The 11,499-nt window shown below is 34.7% G+C and overlaps 1 protein-coding gene across 2 annotated transcripts; it reads left to right on the forward strand.

Moving 5' to 3' along the window:
• The first annotated feature begins 648 nt into the window (after positions 1–648).
• LOC146956006 (ABC transporter G family member 28-like) lies at positions 649–10,889 on the forward strand. Of its 2 annotated transcripts, XM_085725615.1 has the most exons (14): positions 649–1,050; positions 1,546–1,619; positions 2,565–2,840; positions 3,342–3,405; positions 3,483–3,629; positions 3,765–3,799; positions 4,191–4,264; positions 4,515–5,407; positions 6,213–6,509; positions 6,605–7,090; positions 7,810–7,958; positions 9,336–9,625; positions 9,739–9,872; positions 10,454–10,889. In XM_085725615.1, exons 1-14 carry the CDS (start codon positions 878–880, stop codon positions 10,608–10,610), a joined length of 3,249 nt encoding a protein of 1,082 aa, XP_085581741.1. In that variant the 5' UTR covers positions 649–877; the 3' UTR covers positions 10,611–10,889. The 2 variants fall into 2 exon arrangements, with proteins under 2 accessions (XP_085581741.1, XP_085581742.1); XM_085725616.1 differs by lacking the exons at positions 9,739–9,872; positions 10,454–10,889 and having other exon boundaries at positions 697–1,050; positions 7,810–7,954; positions 9,336–9,509.
• Positions 10,890–11,499: the final 610 nt, after the last annotated feature.

An 11,499-nucleotide genomic window follows, 5' to 3' on the forward strand; every position in this document is an offset into this window, starting at 1 on the left:
CTAAACCTCTAAGTATCACCACTTTTCTTCTTCTTGATCTACCAAAGAGTGGTGATTTATGATTAGCTTTGATCTGAAATCAACCCTCCAAATTATTTTTCTTTATCTTTTAGTTCAATGAGTGATTTCTACATATTTTTCGTCTTCTTTTGTTTGCTTTATTTTGCTTGTTTTAATTTTCCGTCTTTATGCGGTGTGTCCGGTGTGTTTTTCTGTTTCCTTGTCTTAACTTCGTTTGTTTTAATTTTTCGTCTTTATGCAGTGTGTTTTTCTATTTCCTTGTCATAGCGCGGTGTTTACTTGATTCAGGTCAAAAAATTAGTTTTGATCAAGTTCATATTCAATCAATAACTTTTGTGTCGTCAACGTTTGCAGATTCGTATACATGAGTATTCTGAGGACTTGAATACTCATGCATATCTACTTTGTCATTTTATGCTATTACTAACATGAATGTTGTGCATTTGTTCGTAGATTCATTATTTTTGTTTTAAGGACTTTGAATTTGTATTGTATCGATATACTTTATCAATCTGAACGAACGAATATTGTTTGTTTTTGTAAAATAAAATAAAGGACTTTAGAGTAATTTTGTCAACAAAAATAAATATGGGTTTTTGTTTTGAAACGCAGGCCAAGTGTCCCTTGAAACCATCAGTAACTTACATAGTTCGAAGGTTGAAATGCAAAGCAAGCATGCAAAAAGAAAGAATGCAAATCCATGAATCTAGGCAACCATTTCTCTCCGCCATTTCTTCATCCAAAAACCAAGCCATTCCTCCTTCCACATTTTCCACATACCTTTCTCTCACCAATTCATCATCATCTTCATGGCAATGCTTTCATCTTCAAACGATTAATCCAAAAATTATGAAAAATGAGGAACTGTGTTTCCTGCATTGTTCTCTTTATACTCTCGCTATCTCTGTTGCCAAAGATTCATTCCGCCCCTTCCTTTTTCACCGATGAAATCTACAAGGAACTTCAGAGTATCGCTGTTTTTTTGAATCAGGATATTAAATCCAGTTTAAGTTTCTGCATTAAGGATCCGTATGTCTACATTCACTTTTTTTAATATTTATCTTCGAGTTTATGAATACATTTTATATAATTTTTTGTAAAACTCGGTATCTGGTCTAACCACCGATCAATCAACGGGTTCAATCCCATCGTTCATTTGTGGGACCCATTTAAAGTCAAACTATGGACTTGCCTACTGAAATTGGCACCGAGGGAATTGAACATGGGACCTAGAGAGAACACACTCAAAAATCCCAAGCCAACATCGTTACGCCAACTCAAATGAATTAGTTTATGAAAACAACTTATCCGATATCTAGATGAATGTAACCACGTGTGTCATTGTCGTTTCGATGTGCAAACATGTCATCAATTTGGAGTGTTGGTGCTACATGACTTAGTATCACATATTGTAGACACTATATCACAATGTCCTTATATTATGACATATGTAGTATGCAACAACAATTTTGAAGTATCCATTTTCTTTGTTGATCATATTTTTTAGTTTTTACTATCTTTCAGGAAAAAAGATTGGGAGGAAGCTTTTGATTTTACGGGAAAGTTGGATTTCGTTGATTCTTGTGTTAAGAAAAAAGGTACGAACTTTCATATTGATATTTTAGGATATGTTTGTTTCTACGCTGACAAGAATTGAGTTTGAGTGAATTGATTTTGTAAAATTGATTCTGACTCAGAGTGAGTTGAATGTAAATTATTTGTGTTTGGATACATTCATGTAAAAGTGAGCTGAACTTTAAATTTGTGTGTAAAAATTAATTATAGAATCAAAAGCTACAAATTCAAGCTTCAAATAGAATCAAACATAAGCTTCAAGTGAGCTGAACTTTTGGCTCCTCTAGAAGTGGAATCAAACATAACCTCAGTATTTCACAAAGTTAAACTCAAACTTCTAAGTTGTTGTTAGGCAAAAGCTCATAAATAATTGTATGTATAGCACCCCCTCGCGTTAAAACCCATTAGTCCTCCACGTCTTATTTTGAAATTAAACATTTTTTTTACGAGAACGGTAGCCAAAATTCAAATCCAGTATTAGTATCTTTTGCACAAAGATTATGACTATTGATAGATAAGCAATGGTGTGTAGAATTTACATGCTAGTAGGCTGTCTTTTTGGACCTTGGAAGATGATAGGTAAGCGAAAAAAATTGGACGTTTCTCCATTGGGATTACAGCTCAATAGTGTATAGAATTTAATATATTGGTGGTTTTTTGCATTTACCGTTCTCCTTATGAGACAAGGAAGCCACAATTCTCATAGATACGTGTTGCATGAAATTATGTCATTGAACCACTCAACTTTAGCAGATTTTCTTGATAGTATACATTTTTTTACTCTCTGTATGGTGCCAAAGTTGCACTTTAGTGTAATTGAGGCATTTAAAACTTGTTGGCTGAGGAAATCTATGGAATAGTTGAGTCTTGCATTGTTCTTATATATCTCGTATAATTTTTCAGCTTGACGCAAATTTCTGTAATTCATTTTATACCAGTTCCTAAATATTATGTGATTTGATCGATAGGAGATTTCCGGGATCGAATATGTACTGCAGCTGAAATAAGGTACTACTTCCATGGTTTCGTGACGCAGGGAGGAGCATCATCTGAAAATTATGTAAAACCTAACAAGAATTGCAATTTGACCTCATGGGTTTCTGGTTGTGAACCTGGATGGGCTTGTAGTGCAGGCAAGGATATTGACCTAAAAAAGGACATAAAGGAAATTCCAAAGAGAACCAAAAACTGTAAACCTTGTTGCGAAGGTTTTTTCTGTCCTCAAGGATTGACTTGTATGATACGTAAGTATATGATATCTCTTGAAATATTACTTTTAATTAGGAATTATGGTTGAGTTTATGCTAATTATTGGGTTTTGTTATTGTTGATGCATGCACTATCATATACTCCTTCCATATGTGATCTCTTCCATTATTTTGGTCTTCTGATCAATTAATTATCTTCTTATTCAAGCTTCAACACATAATGTACATGTAAAAACCTTGGAAAATAGGCATAGATCCTTTATTCTGTCGTAAATATGAGATGTGAGTGCCTAAGATAATTGCATATATCAAGATAAACATATACCTTGGTAATCAAGCTGGTTGTTTGTCTATATATTGCATAAACAGACTTGTATTTTTTCCCTTCTGTTTTTCTTTTGTTAGGCATCATGTTAAATTCCATATTCTACAGAAAGTAACTTTTGTTTCATTTAATATCTAAATTATCTATTGTGGATGAAAATTCGCTGCTCAAGCATTACATTTTTAACCTTTCTCATTTTCCTCTGAATGAAGCTTGCCCCCTAGGTTCTTATTGTCCACTTGCAAAACTGAACAAACAGACTGGACTATGTGAACCGTAAGCTCCATCTTGATGTTGATTTATATCCACTGTTGTCTAAGTTTCATCCCTAAAACGTAAAAATGAAATTGCAGATATAGTTACCAGATACCTTCGGGAGAAACAGATCATGATTGTGGTAGTGCTGATATTTGGACTGGTGTGCTGAACAATAGTGATATTTTCTGTTCTCCTGGATCATACTGCCCAACTACAACACGTAAAGTTTCTTGTGATCGTGGGTATTGATTTGTCTCATTCCTCCTTTTGTCTCCAAAACTCCATTATTACGCAATGCTACTTTTCACGTCGTCTATCACAACCAAACTCATTCTGATTGCTCAATGTTCTTACTCGTTATGCCTTTCCAATTGCAGATATTACTGCAGGATGGGTTCTACTCATCAGAATCGTAAGTCCTTTTTTTTTGTTACGTATATTGTAAGTCTTGTTTATTTGGTTAATTTATGTCGTCATTGAATCCTTAATTTGTGCTTGATAAATTTCTAACATTTTCAAACTACTATACTTTATAAATTTATGCCTTGTCTTTCTATTTCCTTACCAATTATTTTAGGATCTATCCTTTGCATTTCTCTAAATTCTCTCCTCGCCTAATGGTCGTGAAAATTTAAATGGAAAATTTTCAATAGGGGTTGAATACATTACAGCATAGTTGACGTGATTAAATGAGTTAGATGCAAATAAAAAGTATTTATATGTGACTGAATTTATTTTATTGTCTCATTTACATACTCTGGATATTATTCAGAAGCTTAGTTTGTACTGTTCTTTTTTTGCAGGATGCTCCAGGTTCAGCCAATGTAATCCAAACACAACAACCCAAAATATGCATGCTTATGGTGCTCTGCTTATTGTAAGTAGAATACGACATGGCATTGGATGAAATCATGCTTGCTTTGGTTCTTTTTCTCTTTAGTTTTTCTTCATTCTTTAGGCAATATGGAAAACTTCGGAGATCGGCAGAAAAATGACCCAAGTTTACTTGCTTTTCTTATATATGCATATGTTATGAAAGGGCGTGAAATACTTTCAAATATTTGCCAAGTATTTCTTCTCTCTATTTCTAGTTTATAATATTTAGCATCATTAATTTCCCTTTGTAGGTTGCATTGAGTACTGTCCTGATCTTCATTTATAACTGTTCTGATCAAGTTCTAGCTACACGAGAAAGAAGGAAAGCTAAATCAAGAGAAGCTGCAGCAAGACAGGTGAGAGAAACTGTACAAGCTCGAGAAAGGTGGAAGATGGCAAAAGATGCTGCTAAAAAGCATAAGTTGGGATTAACACACCAGCTATCACGCACTTTTTCTCGCAAAAAATCAGTAAAGCAAGGGGAGCAAGCTAATCCTGCTATGAGCAACCCAGGTTTGCCACCTCCTCCAGCACTGGCATCTGCAGCTATAAAAGGCCAAACAAAGGAACCTAGCAACCTTACTAAAATGTTGGATTCCTTTGACGACCCTAATAGTAGTGAAGGATTCAATCTAAAAATTGGGGACAAAAATATTAAAAAGCAAATGCCAAAGGGAAAAAATTTACATACACAAAGTCAAATTTTAAGATATGCTTATGGTCAGATTGAGAAGGAGAAAGCTCAACAAGAGAAAAACAATAACTTGACCTTCTCAGGAGTGATTTCAATGGCCTCTGAAGTTGAGGAGGATATTAAATCGAGGCCTGAGATCGAGGTAGCTTTCAAAGATGTAACCCTTACTTTGAAAGGGAAAAGAAAACATATACTGAGGTGTGTGACAGGTAAAATCATGCCCGGTCGAGTTTCAGCTGTGATGGGTCCCTCGGGAGCTGGCAAAACTACATTTCTTTCGGCCCTGGCAGGGAAAATAAGAGGATGCACTATGACAGGCTCAATTTCAGTCAATGGAAGACCTGAATCCATTCACTGTTATCAGAAAATTGTTGGATATGTGCCGCAAGATGATATTGTGCATGGGAACTTGACGGTGGAGGAAAATCTTCGTTTCAGTGCAAGATGCAGGTACCCACTTTCCATGCAGAACTCAATTTGTACATTTTTATTTTGAATGCTTAAAAATGCATGTAATTTTTTTTATTGTTCATCAAAGGAGTAATCCTTTGTAGAAGGGGAAACCCTCGGAGGAGATCACTCTCCCATACACTTTTTTATTCACTCAATAAAAAAGTTGCTTCTTTCCATGTGCTTCTATTACTTACTTCTCTTTATTTGTTTGTATCAATATTTTCATGTACAACTATGTTTGATATCTGTTAAATATAAGGAAAATGTCCTATATTATCTTGAATTATCTCATATGATTAGTTTCTTATTTTAGAATATCTCTTAAGATAGTGTTTCCATATTACTTAGTTATTATCATGATTTGTTTTCCTATTTATTTAGGATTTGGAACCTTAATTTTTCACAACAGCCCTCTCATTAGTTTATTACTGAACGTTGATAAAATCCATTAGTTTTGGGGTACTGATACAGCTTAGTCTAAGGATGGTCTAGTAATTTCACAAAGCAAATGTGTTATATATGTTTCTGAAGAGACTGGACTATTGAATACCAAACTAATAGAATTCTACTTATTCCAATTAAACAAGAAATTAATCATGAAGCAAAAATAAATCTCAAAACTAATCCTAATAGATAGTTTAAGATATTCTAAATTACTCTAAGATACAACTCAAATTTCATTAGATATTTTTCATGTATTTTAACGAAGTCTTTGTATTTTTCTGTTGATTCTGTATAATATTGAGTTTTTACCCTTTTCTAATTGTTATTTCATTTAAATGTCTGCTTCTTATTACTGGAGACTATCTGATGACATGCCAAAACCAGATAAGGTTCTGATTGTTGAAAGAGTAATTGAAACCTTGGGACTCCAGGCAATAAGAGATTCCCTTGTTGGGACAGTAGAGAGGCGAGGCATATCTGGTGGGCAGCGAAAACGTGTAAATGTAGGGTTGGAGATGGTTATGGAGCCTTCATTGTTAATCTTAGATGAGCCTACAACTGGTCTGGACAGTGCATCTTCCTCTTTACTGCTGAAAGCACTTCGCCGTGAAGCTGCTGAAGGGGTAAATGTTTGCATGGTACTTCACCAACCAAGGTATGTCACCAGAGTAATTAAGCATAGAATAAAAATGTTCTTCAAACATGCTAACATAAAGTTAAAATCTGACTTTTTATTTTGTTGTGATACAGCTATACTTTGTTCAGAATGTTTGATGATATAATATTTCTAGCAAAAGGTGGCCTTACTGCATATCACGGACCTGTAAAAAAAGTAGAAGAATACTTTGCCGGCATTGGTATCCCTGTTCCTGATCGCGTGAATCCTCCAGACCATTTTATTGACATTCTGGAAGGTTTAGTGAAACCAAATGATGGTGTGACCTATCAACAACTACCTGTCAGATGGATGCTTCATAATGGTTACCCAGTACCACCAGATATGCTTCATTATGCTAATGAAATTTCTGCTTCATCTTCCTCAAATGTAAATCATGCAATAAAGGGTGTTGATGATGCTGCTGCTGATCAATCATTTGCGGATGAGTTTTGGGAGGATATGAAAAGTAATGTGCAGTTGCATAAAGATCATATAGAGGCAACCTTCTTATCGGCTAAGGACTTATCTGGCCGAAGAACTCCTGGTGTAGGCCGGCAGTACAGATACTACCTTGGGCGGTATGAAATCCTATGATTTAATATTGATATAATTGCCCTTGCAGCCAATTAATTATCGAGGCTCGATTTCTAGTTTCTAGTAACCAGGCTTCTCAGCTTTTGGTTCCTATAAGAAATAATTACTAACAACTACTAATTACTATTACTTGTCATTTAAAGAAAGCTGAGTTTTGATGAGAAATAAATCTGAAGTATCACTTATGTATTTCATCTCATGTAAACAAGTAAAAGATATAGTGTAGAGTTTTCATCGTGAAACATGAGATTTAAGTTAGTCTAGTCTTTGTCCGTGTTAAATATGATATAAAATCATTTTTGTAGCTTTACGTATTAGCTTAAGCTTTTTTGGATGGTTAGTTCATGAGATGGTTGTTAGAATATTTTGGTCTTAAATATGGTACAAGAGCCTTTATGACCAAGCGGTCTATAGAGTTCAATTGTTAATAACAAATTGGATTTCAATTCAAGTAGGTAGACCTATACAGTCAGTGTCCATGTTTCAGGCCTAATTTACTTTCGCATGAGGCCATTTTAGAAATATAATATAAAATCTTATGTATCTTCATCTCAATGGCTCAAATTTTTGGATTGTTGATTAATGATTGTTAAACTTAATAGCTTATTTTTAACAAATTGAGTTGTTTGTATTTTAACTTGGCACAAATGATTTACTGTGTGAAGGACATTGATTATTTATCAACTTGGTCCGTTCCTTTCAGGGTTGGTAAGCAGCAGCTGCGAGAAGCAAAAGCACAAGCAGTTGACTATCTCCTTTTATTAGTTGCTGGTGCTATCTTGGGAACGCTTACTAAAGTAAACGATGAAACATTTGGATCTCTTGGATATACATATACTGTCATTGCTGTATGTAAGTTAAGCTCCCTATTGAATTAGTCTCCTTATTGAGCAACTAAAACTGAACCACTCTTTTGTGTCTTTGGTTAATTGAACATCTAATTTTAGATTCTTGTAAAAGGTTTTGTGGTTTTTATATTATTCAACTTTTGTCATAGTTTCCCGTCAAAAAAATGATATGGCCAGAGAAAAACGTTTATAAGGTGAAGACATCCCTCGCCTTACAAGTCGATTTTCAAATCCTTCAAAAAAAAAAAAAATTGGGCTAGATCTAACCCAGATTCTAATATGATATTAGAGGTTGTCTTAGATTGGTTGGGCCAACGATAACTCAGATAATGCTCTACATGTTCATTCTCAGACGTGAGGGGGCGTTAGAGTTCCATGTTGGATGTAATATGGCCTGTAAAAGTGTTGTGAGAGACTGATAGGAACTTGGGTATTTTGGGGCGTCCAAGTCCCACATCAGAGCAGTACGAGAGACTCAATGGAGTATTTAAGTGGCTTGGTTCTTTCCCTTCGATAGCTAGCTTTTAAGGAAGGGTTTCCCAAGTGCTTAGATACTTATCATTTCGTATCAGATTTGGTTGTCAACGACATGAAAAGGGTTACCTACAGAGGGGCTAACCGAAAAGGCAGAGTAAAGCATCATAGAGTGCAGCCTCCTGGACGTCGACTCTCATGGGAGGAGGTATGGTAGGGACTTGGGTATTAACTATTAAGGGGTGTCCAAGTCCCACAGAGTGGTATATGCTCTGTAGCACCGACACTTTAGATCGAAGGTGTCTCTGGCACATGACAGTGTACGACACCGACAAGATACTAACTCATGTGATTCACATTAACATTCAGTCACTTTTATTTTCTTAAATTGTTACTGGTGTCTGTGTGTCAGTGTTAGTATCGTGTCCGGTGTTTGTGTAACTGTCGGTGCTTTATAGGTAGTATGGGATGTTCAGTGGAGTATTAAGTGACTTGGTTCTTCCCCCTTGATAGATAGCTTTTCAGGAAGGGTTTTCCAAGTGGTTAGATACTTATCAGAGACATCCCTCCTTATAAGTCAGTTTTATGGAGACGGTGGGATTGGTCCCCTAGATTAGTCGGTCCTTGGGCCGGATACCAACAACAACAACAACAAAGTCTTATCCCACTAAGTGAGGTCAGCTACATGGATCAAATTACGCCATAATGTTCTATCATTAACCATATTTGGATCCAACTTATTTCCTTAGGCCGGATACCGAGTTACAAAAAACGGTTTTATGGAGTGAGTTAGAGCCAATCAAAATTCTAAAATACTTGTTAGAAAGAAGAAAAACAATTGATATATTTTATGTTGCTAGAAAGCATTCTGCACATTTCTTCCCTCATTTATATTACATATATGCAGCTCTACTTTGCAAGATTGCTGCTCTGAGATCATTTTCTATGGATAAATTACAATACTGGAGGGAGAGTGCATCAGGGATCAGCAGTCTAGCTCATTTTTTGGCCAAAGATACAATTGATCTTTTCAGTACACTCGTCAAACCTCTCATTTATCTATCCATGTTCTACTTTTTTAGCAATCCAAGGTCAAGCTTCGAAAGTAATTATGCAGTTTTGGTATGCCTTGTGTACTGTGTGACTGGCATGGCATACGCATTAGCGATTTATTTTGAGCCTGCTCCTGCTCAGCTGGTATGGATCATATCAGTTTATACACATTTTCTTACACATAATTACTGATAATAACTGTACTTACGTCGTTTTTTCTTCTTCTTCTTTTGGGTATTTTTTTTCATCACTTGTAGTGGTCAGTGCTTCTCCCTGTTGTCATGACTCTCATTGCAAACCAGACAAGAGATACTACCTTTATGAAGATCCTAATTAAAATGTGTTACCCAAATTGGGCTTTGGAGGCCTTTATCATTGCAAATGCTGAAAGGTATGTTTTAATTAGCGACTTCCTATTCCCCTCATTTTAACCAATGAGAAGGTTAATAAATTAAGAGTAATGATATTTTGACATCCATTTGATGACAACTTTGTTGACAACCTTGTTTTTCTCACTTCTTATTGGTCAAAAACAATGGAGAGAGAAAAAGGAAGAGAGAGGATAACAACATCATGTGAGTATGAGAGAGAAAGTTGTCCAAAAGTTGTCAAAAAGTGAGTGTCAAAATATCATTTCTCCTAAATTAATGAAACCTCATGAATCATGATTAGATGCTATAGGGATACTTTCTAAAATGTGAAAACCAAGTTCAGTTGTGGGATCATATCATCAATGCTTTTTCTGTTGATATGTATAATCCATGCATTGCCCTCAAACCCTCACTACTATTTGTGGACCTTGCTTAACATATTTTTGGGTAATAATATACCCAACTTAGGAAAAGACAATATCTTACAACTGTTATAAAATGTAAAGATAAACTTGAAAATACAATGCTGATGTTAGGATATAATTGCATTTTACTAATCTAGCTATCTAATACTATTTCAATCTAATATTTTTTTCTTCAGGTACACCGGCGTATGGCTGATAACTCGTTGTAGTTCACTGATGAATAGTGGTTATAATGTCAATGATTGGCCTATTTGTCTGGCTGTCCTCATTTTTTACGGCATAGTTGCTCGTATTGTGGCCTACATTTGTCTCATGATCACCCAAAAGAAGTGATTTAGGTAGGATATGAATGTTGAAGATGTCATTCACATGTGTCATAGCAACTAGGGATAGTTTCCAGTTTTCCACCAGAAGTGATTTTGGATTAACTGTAACTTGTAATTATAGGTTGTTTTTAGGTTAAGGACTTTTTTCTTCCTGCATATCTCTGTGTAAGTAAAATTTGCTATGTTCTTACCCTTGTTCACCTGAACAAACAAGAGTCAGTTTGTAAAAAAATGTATAGTAGCAAAGGTTACATTATAGAGCACTTCATTTAAATCATTCCATTAACTCTGTTATTCATATATTATATACTCACTCTGCACTTCTTTATAAACGAACTTAATTATGTTACTCGCTGTGTCTCATAATAATTATCACTTTAGCATTTTTCTTTGTTTCAAAATGATTGACTTTGATACCAAAGAAAAAATTGATTGACTTTAGAAGACAAATACGTTTATTTTTTTTCCACTAATCTCTATTATATATATTTGCACTATTTTTTTTTAAAGTACACGTGGCAACCTATTGCTGAAAGGCGCATTTAATGTTATTTTTCATGTACATTTAATGTTATTCTCATGAACACGTAAGGTATGGTGGAGTTTATAATAGGAAAAAAAACAAACAAAATTGGAATCCAAATTAGGTAACCGAAAATGTTGTGAAAAAAGTCAGAATTTGAAATTTTTGTTTAATGCACCAATGTTTTCTTTTATGTTCACAATAAATATGAAAAAGTTTATAATAGAAACAACAATCATAATTTGATGAATTATCCTAAAATGTTATCTCTATTTTATAAGAGTATTTAATGCACATGATTTCAACCAAAAGTGATCAGAATTTTACGGAGAAAATTAAAAGTATTTTACGGAAATAATGAAAAAAGAGGATT

The sequence above is a fragment of the Medicago sativa genome, chromosome 1 (genome assembly GCF_051527215.1).
Source record: "Medicago sativa cultivar Bolivia chromosome 1, Bolivia_mono, whole genome shotgun sequence".
In the NCBI taxonomy this organism is placed as follows: domain Eukaryota; kingdom Viridiplantae; phylum Streptophyta; class Magnoliopsida; order Fabales; family Fabaceae; genus Medicago; species Medicago sativa.

What these genes read in the sequence shown, in the direction of transcription:
- LOC146956006 (XM_085725615.1), top strand. Translation starts at nt 878, where the DNA reads ATGAGGAACTGTGTTTCCTGCATTGTTCTCTTTATACTCTCGCTATCT. An exon ending in TTCTTGTGTTAAGAAAAAAG is followed by an intron (nt 1,620 to 2,564) that starts GTACGAACTTTC and finishes TTTGATCGATAG; the next exon opens with GAGATTTCCGGGATCGAATA. An exon ending in AGCCTGCTCCTGCTCAGCTG is followed by an intron (nt 9,626 to 9,738) that starts GTATGGATCATA and finishes CATCACTTGTAG; the next exon opens with TGGTCAGTGCTTCTCCCTGT.